This window comes from Anabrus simplex, chromosome 6, assembly GCF_040414725.1.
Source record: "Anabrus simplex isolate iqAnaSimp1 chromosome 6, ASM4041472v1, whole genome shotgun sequence".
In the NCBI taxonomy this organism is placed as follows: domain Eukaryota; kingdom Metazoa; phylum Arthropoda; class Insecta; order Orthoptera; family Tettigoniidae; genus Anabrus; species Anabrus simplex.
The window spans coordinates 125,832,766-125,847,833 of record NC_090270.1 but is presented as its reverse complement, the minus strand read 5'-3'; the positions used below and the strand labels follow the sequence as shown (position 1 = coordinate 125,847,833).

Below are 15,068 nucleotides of genomic sequence, written 5' to 3'. Positions count from 1 at the left end.
TGTATTCTTGGCCTTTGTATTCAAAAATGTTAAATTATGGTAAATATAGCATGTATCTTTATAACAACATTTAGCATAAGGTATATACATGTATTAGTTTATTTTCATTTGAAATATACAATTTTTTCTATTTTTGGAACAAGAGTAGCAATACTGTCCATTGCATGGAGTTGTACAGTTAAAAGTCCATTAAACATGCCCATTGCTGGGACTTTGTCAATTTCATAACAAAAAAAAAAATGCTCACATACATTGAAGGAAGGGAACATAGAAAAAACTTTTAAAACTTGCTTTGCGAGTTTGAGGATAATGCTGTTTAAGCATTTTATAAAAATTGCGCACATTTCTGGTTTCTGGCATACAAAATTACTTTTCCAAACTCGTACCTCATTTTGCTGATTCTCTTGTTATGGTACCATTCCAGTCTTTGACGGGCTACGTCATAATGTGCTCACTGTAGATGTTGAAAAGGAGCGGCAATAAAATATATCTCTGTCTCGCTCCAGCAACACTAATAATGTTAATACTAACAATTTTCATGCTAATAAGCTCAGTGGAGGGGTTTGTTTTGGGGTGATACTGACGTGTGCTCTTTATTGGTTTATTCTCTTCTTGTCACCTGATTGGCTAGATATTGTGAAATTGGTGTTTAATATTGACAATTAGTTTTTCCAACAATCGTTAGATAACGGGTGTCTATGGTGGAGCATGAAAATTTCCAGAGTGATTTTTGCCGTGTTCCCTTACTTGTTTCTGTAAAAGTTTCATGAATTACACTCTCTCTACTACATTCTTTCTTTCTATGGGTTTTGATAATTTATTAATGTCCTTGTTTACTTAATGATATGAGGTAATGATGGGTGGAAGAGACATATCCAGCTCCAAGATGAGGGATCCATTTACCAGACTGTTTATATGACTAAAATCAGTTTCACTTTACAAAGAATAATTAAACGTATCCTCCTAATTCAATACAAAACACAATTCCATCATTAGATGGAGCAATAAAATTCAAACATATATAGACTCGTTTGAGCCATTTTTAGTGAAATAAGGTGGGGGGGAGGTGGGGTGTTAAAGTAATCTAGATAATATAAGCCAAAAATGTGCTAAAACATATTGAAGGAACAAATGAAAAACAAAAGAGAGAGACAGAAATAAAATCAATAACAATATACAATATTTACATCACTAGATGGAGCAATAAATAACTCGCTGAAACAAATTCAGTGAAAAAAGGGGTAAATATAACATATACTGTAATTGAATCCAAAAAATGTAAGATACTTAAGAAAATAAAATAAAATAAAAGATAACAGATAGAAACAAAACAATAAGCGCTAACAGTGAGGTTACGGACCTCAGACTAATTTTTTAAAGTCCGATAACAATTTAAAAACAGGACGAAATCACTGTGTTGAAAATTCAGGCTGATAGTCTGTCTTTGTAGAAACACCATCCCACGAATGGCTAGGAGGGGAGTGAAAAAGCTTGAGAAACTAAGTTTGAGAGGAGACAATGTGCCAGATGAAATGTATATGATAAATGATGGAAAAACGCCGATGAAGTTAAAATTTTAGAATAGCAGCATTCTCAATTTATTCTCTATTTAGGGGTCCCATTCTCGAAGATTATTTCCAATGTTGGCTAGGTGTGTTTGCCTTATTTTAAACTAACAGATGTACCCGTGCTTCGCTACGAGATTCTCAGAAAGACCGACTTTGTGGTTTTCTTAACTGAAGTCAACATAGGTCATTACAAAAACGTCAGTAGGAATGTTGTGATTAAAGGCAATATTATTATAAAATACTCAATCAAATGAAAAACCGCACATTTTCTCAGTTATAACGAACAGTACTACAGTGCCGATCTAACAGTCCAATATTCAAGAGCTAGAATGACCAGGCCGCAGACTGCTCTGAACACTCCTCTGCCATTATTCCGTTAAATATACACACTTGCTCATTCCAATCGGTGCCTCAGAGTAGGGATTGAATAGCTCGAATGCTATGATGAACCAGTGTGTTACGCACCAGTAGTATCAGAAAATTTACAAACCGGAGGAATGGCATGCTAAAGAAGAAAGTTATCTAACTCCACAGCTACTTTCCGCCAATAATCCAGCAGGCTGTTATACTTGGTGAGGTGGCCCTGTGGTTAGGGGCGCGCAGCGGTGAGCTTGCATCCGGGAGATAGTGGATTCGAACCTCACTGTTGGCAGCCCCGAATACGGTATTACGTGGTTTCCCATTTTCACTCCAGGCTATACCTTAATTAAGGCCAAGGCCGCTTCCTTCACACTCCTAGCCCAATTTCGCCGTAAGACCTATTTGTGTAGGTGCGACGTAAAGCAAATTTTAAAAGAATACTCTGTATGCAGCAGTAATCCTATCTATTGGAGATGAGTAGCAACAGAAGACACAAAGCACATCACAACAAATAATGGTCAATGGAATGTTACTGTTGATTAGTTTTATGAGCTTTCTGTATTGTAGGCCTATACATTTAATTTTCTTTTGACTCTGTGATATTAGGGCGTCTTATAAAATTATTAATAGTGTAGACTGTAGTTCCTTATTCTACGACTTTACATACCGATTTTCATCACATTCTGTTTACTCATTTTCTCGTGACCCGGCGCTGATATGGACTTACCTTCCCCTAAACTACCATTTCACTCAGTGTGAATAAAATTATTTATGGCCTAGATTATAGCGACATTCCCCGACTTTGCATACCAATTATTCTTTTTTTTCTTTGCTATGGGCTTTACGTCGCACCGACACAGATAGGTCTTATGGCGACGATGGGATAGGAAAGGCCTAGGAGTTGGAAGGAAGCGGCCGTGGCCTTAATTAAGGTACAGCCCCAGCATTTGCCTGGTGTGAAAATGGGAAACCACGGAAAACCATTTTCAGGGCTGCCGATAGTGGGAATCGAACCTACTATCTCCCGGATGCAAGTTCACAGCCGCGCGCCTCTACGCGCACGGCTAACTCGCCCGGTCATACCAATTATTATTATTAAAATAGAATCACTAATAACATAAATATTTGAGAATTAAATTTTCTGTAAACTACCATTTTTCTCAGCGTGAATACAATTATTTATAGCCTAGATTGTAGCGACTTAATCCGCGAATTTGCCTACCAATTTTCATTAAGACATGGCCACTAATAACAAATATTTGAGAATTAAATTTGTTATTCCCCTAAACTATCATTTCACTCCGCATGAATAAAATTATTTGATTGTAGCGACTTATTCCCCGACTTTGCATACCGATTTTCAATAAATTCTCTCCAGCCATTTTCTCATGATGCGTGTACATACATAGACAGAAATTACGGAAAATTAAAACGTGCACTTCCTTGTTACTGTGGACACGATTGATAGAGAAATACCATTCTTTTTAAATTCTGAGCAATGTACAGATAAAACTCTTATTTTATATGTATAGATGGTCACGAAGACAGTGACAAAATTGAGAAGCTGTGTTAAAGAAGTAAAAGGTGCATGGTAAATTGTAAGTGACCGAAGTGGAAACCATCAATGAAGTTCCAATCTGTAATGCAAAAAAAAAAAAAAGAAAGGTTGTGTGAGAAACTTGGGCTGATAAGTCAAAAGTGTAAAATGGGTGTAAAGATAACGTTAAACTTACGATACTTCAAAGGTAGTTGTCCTCTCGAACCGGAGTGGCCTTCTCAAAGTTAACGGTCCCGTTTGTACGATCGAGTCTACTGTTGACTCAGCTGTGTTTGTGAGGATGGGAGGAGCGGATTGGGAAGAGGAGTGCAGGGCTGGTGGGGAGAGGATGCGGGGAGTGGTAGTGAGTTGGAGAGATGGAGGCAGGGATTGTTTTTATTATAGAAGTTCTGACAAATATATGGAATGAATGTTTCAAGTAGAAAGATGATTTTTTTTTTCCTTCGTTGATTTAATTTAAATTGTGAGAGGGGTTCATAAACTGATCTAAATCGATGTGGATGCTCTCGAGAACGTTGAGTAAGGTGCCTTTTTGCTCATAATGCAAGATCTTAAGATCTTTATCTATTGATGCGTATTCGTAGCTTGATGCTGTATGTTCACTCATAGCTGAACGTTGCAATGCTTGGCGTATCTCAAGACAAAATTGTGGCCTGTTTGACATACACAGCTGGAATTACAGAATTGGCATTCTATTTTGTAAAATTGAGAATATAAAAGATTTTCTTAAAATATGGTTGTTGGGTGAACTCTTGAAACAACCGTAGTTGAAGCTGAGCTTTGAAGTTAAACTGTTAAAATGAGTCTTGTAATCAGTCGTGTTGTATTTAGCGTCCTCCCTTATGCCGTGTCGTCAACTCAATTTTATCTTCAAGATCAACAAGCATACACGTCTCCAGCATAAAGAAGACCCCTTAGGCCGATTTTAATCGTTACTTGGACATTGTCTTGTTGGAAATTTTAACCCAACATGAACGAACATTTTATTTCATCACCATAATCATTACATGTGCTTTAACTGTCCTGCCATTTTTTGTCAAATCTTTCAGGTGAAGATGTTCCATAATCGGAACGAAACATGTTCTATTTTGTATACACCTAGAGATTAAGCTGGATTATTTCATGTAAACAATAAACTAGCTATAGGAAACTGACAAGTATTGGAAGGTGGGAATCTCCTTATAACATAACCTAAATAGTGGTACTACACACGAGCAAAAGCAATTCATGGTGTTCCCCGCGTGGTGGTATTAATTAAAAGTAGTTTCATGGTTCTAATTCGATCATCCCTTGGTTGCCCCTTTTAGTTGCCTCTTACGACATGCAGGGAATACTGTGGGTGTATTGTTCATCTGCGTCCCCCACCTACAAGGGGTAGAGAGAGAAGAAAAAAAGGGATCCGTTACTTAAAGAAATGAAGTAACGGACGAAGAAAGGCAAGGGCCACGAAGGGCAGGAATATGAAAGAATCCCTAGGCCTCGAATGCTCCAATACCGCTGGGGTCGGAAAAGGACAGGAGTTGACCAAGGGGGGTCGGACAGGATAGATGAAAGTGAGGGGCCTGGCACAAGTGAAAGCAATGAGAGGACTCAGCTAAGGGCCCCTTGGTCGCCAACCCACGCTCCCAAGTTGAGAGCCACTGAGACCCCTTTTAGTTGCCTCTTATGACAGGCAAGGCATTCCGTGGGTATATTCTTCGCCTGCATTCCTCACCTACAGGGAGTGATGAGTAGTTTAGAGAGTAGAGCTGGCTCTCTGAGCCCAACTCAGTCCGGTGGTGTTTGAAGGTGCTCAAATACGTCAGCCTCGTGTCGATAGATTTACTGGCACGTTAAAGAACTCCTATGGGACAAAATTCCAGCATCTTGGTGTCTCCCAAAAACTGTAACAGTAGTTTGTGGACGTTAAATCAATAACATTATTATTCGTGAAAGCGCAGACTGAATTTGGGTTACTAATAAAACGTTTTGTGTATTTGCAGAGGCCCAGAAAATATGTTCGCAAGTATCGTAGCAACTATAGCATAAAAAAAAAGAGGGGTTTGTTACCTCATTTATGTTTCCTTAAGACGAGGAATTAAAACAAAAATGGATTTATCAATTTAAATGGGATGATTGGGAACCTGGGAAAGATTCAGTCGTGTGCATGAAACATTTCACACATGAAAGTCTTTTAACAGGGATAAAATTTGTGATAGTAAAGCTAACGTTTTTTTTTTTTTTTTTTTTTTGCTATTTGTTTTACGTCACACCGACACAGATAGGTCTTATGGCGACGATGGGACAGGAAAGGCCTAGGAATTGGAAGGAAGCGGCTGTGGCCTTAATTAAGGTACAGCCCCAGCATTTGCCTGGTGTGAAAATGGGAAACCACGGAAGAACATTTTCAGGGCTGCCGACAGTGAGGTTCGAACCCACTATCTCCCGGATGCGAGCTCATAGCCGTGCGCTCCTAACCGCACGGCCAACTCGTCTGGTAGCTAACATAAGTATACTACCAACTAAACCTAATGAGATTCTTTCTGATGCATGTCCAATTATTTTCCCAAACTTGCCAAAATATTTGTCATATCCAGGAGACTGGGAATGAAGAGTAGGCAAAACAAGAAGATGGATGATTTGCGAAATGTAAGCCATTTACTCAAAATTCACCAAGATATGAATGTCACTGTGTATGATAATAGTTATCAGGTGTCATTAAAAGAAATGACATGTTTAGCTGATGGTAAAATATCCAAGTGGTCTCAGCAAAATGAGTATTTATTAAATTATATAGGAACCACTCCTAGTAGTGTTAGTGTTGAATGTGTACAAAGAAATATATTAAAAATGTTCGACAAGCTCATAGAGTTTCGTGAGGTAATCAGTGAAAGCACACTCTCTTTGTCTTACCTCATATTTTTAAGGGAACAATTCGAATTTTGCACTAAAAGAAAGAAGAGTTACTCAAAAAGTTTCATTCAGAACTGTGAAAGCAAATTATTTACTGTTAGGGAAGTTTCAAAGTGATAACTTTGAAAGAAGTACTGATAGCTTAGTGGTTGTAACTATAATGTTACTATACTTCAAGTCCTAGAAAGTGAGATGAAAATTAAGTAAAGGGTGGTATGGAAAAGTGAAGTTTGGTTGTAGCCAAGTAGAAATGTCTGATTCCATCCAGACAGGTGTTAGTAGGTCCAATATGGAAGTAATAAGCAATTTAGACTCACTTTTTTCATGTGAAGTTTTTGGTGGGCATTTTGAGATGTCAGGGGTACTGTAACATACATTCCTGGGTATACAGTACGAAGGATTAGCTGTGACAAATGTTTAGGTCTCCTGCAGAGTAATGAAACAGATGAACCCTATTTTGAAGAACTCAAGACAGGTGGGTTAGTGGCGCCATCAGATTGTGTTGTGTGTGTTTGCATAACAGTGACAGGAATATTTACCTTGTTGGTATCTGAAGACTAGGTACCTGGATTGTGAAAATTAACAACAACAAAAAATTCTCTTCTCTCTATCCAGAGCTGCTTTAGGAAGAGATGAAAATTAATAGTTCTGGTTTGAATGCCCTCAATGGCATGACAATAACGATCTGATAGATTGTTCATTGTCTACATTTTCTAATGTTGTCTTAAATAATTATAGAAAGCAGATGAAGAACACGAGTTATATCAGCAGTGAGGAAAAAAACAATAAGTGAAGGAAGCTGTCAACGCTCCACAATAATTGAGCTTGTGAATACTGTTCTTAAGTGTTTGGTTTTATTCATGTAAAATATGTATTTCTAACTTCAGTGAATGCATTCATTAATGTGTGGGTTTTCTAGTATAATTTTATGAATAATGTGTATTTATTACAGGCTACTCATCGTGTTGGTCTAAATGTTGATAATATGTGCGAAGTCATTGAGAGTCGGTCAAGCCTCCTTTTTTCCTCGAACTCCGCTTGACAGACATGTACAGCGTTGACAAGCGTACCTTCTGGCTTTAACTGTAGATGGCTCTGTATCATGGTATAGTGTTCTATGTATCTTGTAAGTTAGTAAGCAATGAAAAAACCAGAAACCATCAGTGTGTGAAGTGGAGAACATGAAAGTGTAACAGAGAAGGGAGTGGGGGTATGTAGGACCAACCTTTCTTATACTGTAAAATAGCCTGAATTTCTTTCAGATCTAGATGATAAATAGTACAGTTCCAGACTGTAATTTACCAAACAACCAACAAATATAAAATCATACCTGTCCCTCATCTTCACACCTTTCCCCAACATCTGCAGCTGATTTTGGACCCCTCGTTGTCCGCCACGCCCACGCATATTTCGCTGATTCTGGCGGAATCTTCCTCGCTGGTAAGGAGGTTTCTGTACTCTAGTTGTGTCCACCAAATGGAATGTACTTTCATCTTCATCATGGTAGTATGCATACTGACTACCACTTCCAAACTGAGATTGATACTTATCTGCATATAAAAAACACATTGTATATAAAAATACAATAGTACATCAATTATGCTACAACATTATCTGCTGGATGAATAACCGTTCCATATGTACATCTGAAATTCCCGTTTTTTTATGAGGTTACAGTAATCCACTAACTAGGGAATGATCACAATTTATATTCGGTGTTTACTGCACATGCCATCGGTGTGGACTTTAAAAACTTACTTGTATACTTTTTATCCTGGAAAGCAGCACCCGTCCAATCAGAAATCTGTAATTTCAGAAATAAGGTAAGTACATCAACCTAAATTAAAGTAAATCATCCTACCCATCACCACCTTAAACATATGCTACATAACCAATTCACGTGGTCACATATGTCTACCTTTCCTAATCGGTCTCCTTTGGAAAAGGGTTGGTACGGCATATCTTTGAACTTATCCGGCATGTCACATGGGCCCCATCCTGTTGTATTATCTTGAATAACTGGCGCGCTGAAATGTGCCACTTCTTCTTCAACAGCAATTCCATCTTCAGCCATTCCCGTAATCAAATTCTTAGGCACAAACGAAAATTAACTTCAGGCAACCTAACCTACCAACTCGCCACTTTCCCACAAGGACCGGAAACAGAGAACAAATGAAGGTACAAAGTACACATTATCGATAATCGAAATCACGGGAATATCGAGGAACGATCGATACGTACATAAACATAACATTCCGTCTTGTTTATTTTCTCCAAATAATATTTTTCCAGCGGCTGACGTAAACAAATGCCGAGTAGTGGCGTGTCACATGTCAAAATACAAGAATGACAAGTTGGATGTATGTGTTAACTTCTTCTGAGAGTCGAACGGTGCTACTCTGAAATTGGATGTACTTCTTCAACGTTTTTGTAGAAACTGCATGTAGGTTCACATGTCTGCCGAAGAAATATATGATCAAGCATGCAAGTCCTCGAAAATAGAGCCACAGAAAGAAGTTACTGCAGCTTTAAATGCGATACCGTAAGTGCCCGGTACTATTTGTTTCTAAAAGAAATCTATTTGTGAGTAACGTTCAAGTACTGTAATTTTATTTGAGTTACACTGGCTATATTTCCATGTAGCAAAGAAACATTAAATTATGAGAATGTTTCCATGCCCGATAAATGTGAAAATGTGTGGACATTTGTTCTGTGTACTAAAATTATATTTTAATTATTTTTAAAATAGGCTATATTCAATAGATACGGTATGTCATACCTAGATTAGTGATGGTTTTGAGTCAGACTTTTAAGAATGTTATTGGTTTTTACATCCCACTAACTAGTTTTACGGTTTTGGAAGACTCCAATGTGCCAGAGTTCCTTTACGTGCCAGAATAGGAGGTTGACGTATTTGAGGATCGAACCTGCCAAGTTAGGGTCAGAAGGCCAGCGCTGCGACCGTCCAAACCACTCAGCCCGGCATTCAGGGAGGAAACTGCTAAAGCTCGTACCTATAACAGCATTACTTCTTACTTTTGCTAGGTTCTTCACATTCATCTCTCCTATCCGATCTTCCTTGGTCATCGCTTGTTCCCTTCCGACCTCGACGTTATTAGGTTTGCTAGGCAAGAGAGGATTGTTGCCCAATTGTACTTCCTCTGAAAGCAATCACTTCTACCTCCTATGACAGTGAAGAATATACGAAAACTACAGGACTTAAAACAGTTTCCGTCTACTTTGTAGTCGTTCGCGGTCGCTCGATTCCCATAGGTGTTCGAAACCCGCCTGTTTTTTGTTTGAAATGAAAAAGTTATAACCCTGTGATTCGGGTTACACGTAAAACAGCAGGTCCCATGACTCTAATCACGATATCAGCTATCATGTAAAATCTTGCTTTCCGTCATATTTTTTCTAAACTCTCAGTTACAACCGTAAAAACACTACACGCGCGTGGACTGATATTCCGCTGTTGTTTGTAAGCTTTATTCTTCTTTATTTTCTTTAATTATTAACAACATTATTAGCGGAAATACCCACAAAATGTCGTTCGTCGCGGATAACAGATTTGCATAGTGCCACAGCAAGTAGTGGACACTTTGCATGTGCTGTGAGGTTTTTTCTTTTCTTTTTCGGGGTGCCCCCCTGAAGCCTGCTCCCCCTGCATGGCAATTGGCACTAATCTACATTGCCTAAGACATGCCATTAATTTATAAGGGGAAAAGAGATAGCAGGGAGGAGTGGAAAGGTACTACAGGAGTACTTGCCTGTTTTCTCCTCAGACGCGTTACCAGGCAACGTTTGTGTTGGTAAGGTGGTGTTGAGGCGTGGTATTAAGGGTCAGGGAAAACCACATAGGTGGAAAAAGAAAGAGCCTACATGTAAAAACTGACAAATTTTGATAGCACATGCTGGATAGGTCCAGGTGTTTGTGTTAGTTGAGAAAAGGTATCGTGCACCAGCCATGATCCATAATCTCGCCAGTCCGCCTGGGCAATGCCGTGACTAGCGCGGGCCTTGCCGGTTGTGGAGCCATGCGTCAGTAGCCACTAGGGCCTGCTGCGTCGCTTCGATCCCTTGGGGGTCCCTCGTACCTAGTCTCCGATCCTGAGAATGAGGCCAAGGCGGGGGCCTCCTGGATGGGTGTAGGACATGATGCCGGGCCTCCTTCCTCTCTACCCGTGCCATGGCCCGGTAAACAAGGCAACTGCTGCTAAACACCCACAAACTAAGTGCACTAACCGATACACAGACATAAATAAAACTACAGCTATTTTTATACACTGAACTACTAAACCTATATTTTACTAACTTCTGTTTGTCTGTTAGGTCATCAGCCCAGAGGCTGGTTGGATCCTCAAATAACATCACCAAAGGCTATGCAGTTATAGGGAAACCACAAAAACCAAAGGCAGTACCAAAATGAGGCATACTAGGCAAGATGAGGAGTGAGGTAGTTTGCCGTTGCTTTCCTCACTGGGCCAGACAGTGCTATCGTAGCACAACTAACCCTATGAGCAACACCTTTTATGACACTCGGACACATTGTTTGTGCTCTGATTGTCATTAATCAGCACCACCCATACCCCAGCAGCTTCCACATTGTCACAGCCATGGATGAGACTGGGACTTCAGTGGAAGCTACACTTTGCTCTGGCCTGTGCCAAGAGGTGGATGCAAAAGTACTGTATCCATCAAGAAATGACAGCAGGCAGTTTACTAACTTATGGTATGCTAAACTGTAAACTACGCTATACTGTACAACACTATAGAGATAAAGACTAATAAGAAAAACATACATTACTGAAGAAAAATGCAGAAAATCGCGAACCGTACCTATTAGCATGCATGCTAAACGAGATGAATTTAAGTACACTGACTGACAGAGCAAATGCAACACCAAGAAGGAGTGATCAGAACTTTATGCCAATTGCAGGGTAGACTGACGTCACTGAGGTATGCTCATGATGTGAAATGCGCCGCTGTGCTGCGCACGTAGCGAACGATAAATGGGACACGGCGTTGGCGAATGGCCCACTTCGTACCGTGATTTCTCAGCCGACAGTCATTGTAGAACGTGTTGTCGTGCGCCACAGGACACGTGTATAGCTAAGAATGCCAGGCCGCCGTCAACGGAGGCATTTCCAGCAGGCAGACGACTTTACGAGGGGTATGGTGATCGGGCTTAGAAGGGCAGGTTGGTCGCTTCGTCAAATCGCAGCCGATACCCATAGGGATGTGTCCACGGTGCAGTGCCTGTGGCGAAGATGGTTGGTGCAGGGACATGTGGCACGTGCGAGGGGTCCAGGCGCAGCCCGAGTGACGTCAGCACGCGAGGATCGGCGCATCCGCCGCCAAGCGGTGGCAGCCCCACACGCCACGTCAACCGCCATTCTTCAGCATGTGCAAGACACCCTGGCTATTCCAATATCAACCAGAACAATTTCCCGTCGATTGGTTGAAGGAGGCCTGCACTCCCGGCGTCCGCTCAGAAGACTACCATTGACTCCACAGCATAGACGTGCACGCCTGGCATGGTGCCGGGCTAGAGCGACTTGGATGAGGGAATGGCGGAACGTCGTGTTCTCCCATGAGTCACGCTTCTGTTCTGTCAGTGATAGTCACCGCAGACGAGTGTGGCGTCGGCGTGGAGAAAGGTCAAATCCGGCAGTAACTGTGGAGCGCCCTACCGCTAGACAACGCGGCATCATGGTTTGGGGCGCTATTGCGTATGATTCCACGTCACCTCTAGTGCGTATTCAAGGCACGTTAAATGCCCACCGCTACGTGCAGCATGTGCTGCGGCCGGTGGCACTCCCGTACCTTCAGGGGCTGCCCAATGCTCTGTTTCAGCAGGATAATGCCCGCCCACACACTGCTCGCATCTCCCAACAGGCTCTACGAGGTGTACAGATGCTTCCGTGGCCAGCGTACTCTCCGGATCTCTCACCAATCGAACACGTGTGGGATCTCATTGGACGCCGTTTGCAAACTCTGCCCCAGCCTCGTACGGACGACCAACTGTGGCAAATGGTTGACAGAGAATGGAGAACCATCCCTCAGGACACCATCCGCACTCTTATTGACTCTGTACCTCGACGTGTTTCTGCGTGCATCGCCGCTCGCGGTGGTCCTACATCCTACTGAGTCGATGCCGTGCGCATTGTGTAACCTGCATATCGGTTTGAAATAAACATCAATTATTCGTCCGTGCCGTCTCTGTTTTTTCCCCAACTTTCATCCCTTTCGAACCACTCCTTCTTGGTGTTGCATTTGCTCTGTCAGTCAGTGTATTATAGTTGGCAACTAGGTTTCGAGATCGCATTCTGCCGATATAAGTCGGTATGAATAGCAGCTTCGGATTGGTTGGATGTCTATATTTCAGCACATGAAATGAAATGACGTATGGCTTTTAGTGCCGGGAGTGTCCGAGGACAAGTTTGGCTCGCCAGGTGCAGGTCTTTTGAATTGACTCCCGTAGGTGACCTGCACGTCATGGTGAGCATGAAAAGATGATGAAGACGACACATACACCCAGCCCCCGTGCCAGCGAAATTAACCAATTATGGTTAAAATTCCCGACCCTGTCGGGAATCGAACCTGGGACCCCTGTGACCAAAGGCCAGCACGCTAACCATTTAGCCATGGAGCCGGACTTTCAGCACATAATCACCAGACAGAGCTAAAATCAGCCAAAACGTCAATTTAGAAGTAAAGCATGCGGAGTATAAGAGCCCATACCTATCCGGGCGGTGGCCCTACCTCGGGCAGTGGAAACACTGCAAGAGCTGCCGAGGGGGACGTACGGATCTTACTTGACAACCGCTACCCACTGAGGTCCCTTCCTGATTGGCTCCTCGGTTGACAGCTGTCCTGGGAGCAGTCCTGGGTTGCGGCTTGACGGCCCTCTCCTGGTCGTCCGGCGTAGTTTTCTTCCTCCTGGTCTGGGGGCGGCGTCTTCTTCCCGGCGGTTGGGGTCTCTTCTCGGCAGGGGAAGAGGCCACGTCCTGGTGGCCCTCCTCCGAGCCTGGTGACCCCGGGGTAGCGGGTGGTCTCCCTCCTCCTGGCTGACGGCGGTGGCGTCGGTCGATGCTGATACCCGACTGCGTTCCCTGTCCTGTGAGGTGCATATCGATGAATGCACCTCGACAGACACGCTGACAGGCCGGGCTTGGATAGCAGCTTCAGGACACCAGAGGGGCATCCTCCTTCACTGCTGTGCTGCCGTCCACCGTCTGGGCCGCTTTCCTGGATTGTGCCCGGGTAATATGCTCTTCCTGGTTGGCCTTGATCTGCGTCCACTTCACTGTAGTGGGCCTTGGGACCTCCGCCTGCATCCATTTGGTGGAGCAGAACCACTCGGCCTGGGTTGCACAGTTACTGCTCCGCGGGGCGGCGTGCACCACCTGAGTGGTGGCGTCATTCGTCTCTGGCTGGATGGCTTGGACTAAGTCGGTATTAACCGCCTTATGCCTTAGCTCCTCGGCGTCTGGGTGATAGCCTCCCTGGTCTCCATTTCGGCCCTCCTACTAAGTGCGCCGGCATTCTTCCCTGGCACGCTGTCCCTCCCTGGTAGTCAGACGACATGAAACAGAGTAGAGAGCTCCTTTTCCACGTTGCACATCCGCTCCTGGTCATGATGCCTGATGATGAGGCCTCCTGGTGGAAAGCTCTCGACAGATATAGTTGTTCACAATTAAGTATTTATTTATTTTCCACCTAGTCGATACAATGATTGCTTAAGGCAACTTTTAATGGTCAAAAGTGGTACATGTTTCGTATATTATCAACATCTTCAGCCACATAACACTGTTTAGATGAAAAATATATAAAATTGACAAAGTAATGCTTTAGATGAAGTGTCCTTAAAATTAACATCTTAATTTTAATTTTAAGGACACTTCATCTAAAGCATTACTTTTTTTAAGGACACTTCATCTAAAGCATTACTTTGTCAATTTTATATATTTTTCATCTAAACAGAGTTATGTGGCTGAAGATGTTGATAATATACGAAACATGTACCACTTTTGACCATTAAAAGTTGCCTTAAGCAATCATTGTATCGACTAGGTGGAAAATAAATAAATACTTAATTGTGAATCTATTGAAGTGCGATACGGACCATGAAGCTGATTTTAAATAAGATATAGTTGTTGTAATCTCATGTACTGTGAGGAAGGGTAGCAGTGGTGTGTATATATATATATATATATATATATTTTGCCAGTCATGGACCTGCTTGCCGCGCGCATTAGTCAGTAGTCATTAGTCAGCATTAGTTAGTCAGTCTGGCAGTCTCTTGAATGTCTGTTAGTTCCTTAGTGTATGTATAAAAAAACCAAACCCTATGGCACTACAGCCCTTGAAGGGCCTTGGACTGACAAGCGACCGCTGCTCAGCCCGAAGGCCTGCAGATTACGAGGTGTCGCGCGGTCAGCACAATGAATCCTCTTGGCTGTTATTCTTGGCTTTCTAGACCGGGGCTGCTATTTCACCATCAGATAGCTCCTCAATTTAATCACGTAGGCTGAGTGGACCTCGAACCAGCCCTCAGGTCTAGGTAAAAATCCCTGTCTTGGCCGGGAATCAAAGCCGGGGCCTCTGGGTAAGAGGCAAACATGCTACCCCTACACCACAGGGCCGGCTTAGTGTATGTATAGCAAATGCTAAATGATTCTTAATTGTAT

The 15,068-nt window shown here is 42.4% G+C and overlaps 2 protein-coding genes across 2 annotated transcripts in view; one reads left to right on the top strand and one right to left on the bottom strand.

Annotated features, from left to right (window-relative positions):
• The window catches only part of eIF3d1 (eukaryotic translation initiation factor 3 subunit d1), an 80,386-nt gene extending 71,857 nt beyond the window's left edge, over positions 1–8,529 (bottom strand). Inside the window, exons 1-3 of the mRNA XM_067149902.2 lie at positions 8,297–8,529; positions 8,137–8,182; positions 7,709–7,928 (exon numbers count right to left, since the gene is read on the bottom strand). Of these exons, the coding sequence (XP_067006003.1) occupies positions 7,709–7,928; positions 8,137–8,182; positions 8,297–8,452 (422 nt within the window). The 5' untranslated portion in view covers positions 8,453–8,529. The remainder of the gene's footprint in view (positions 1–7,708; positions 7,929–8,136; positions 8,183–8,296) is intronic.
• Positions 8,530–8,646: 117 nt separating this feature from the next.
• LOC136875543 (leucine-rich repeat-containing protein 45) overlaps positions 8,647–15,068 on the top strand; it is a 143,255-nt gene continuing 136,833 nt past the window's right edge. The window contains exon 1 of the mRNA XM_067149094.2: positions 8,647–8,920. Coding sequence (XP_067005195.2) covers positions 8,832–8,920 — 89 coding nt within the window. The 5' untranslated portion in view covers positions 8,647–8,831. The remainder of the gene's footprint in view (positions 8,921–15,068) is intronic.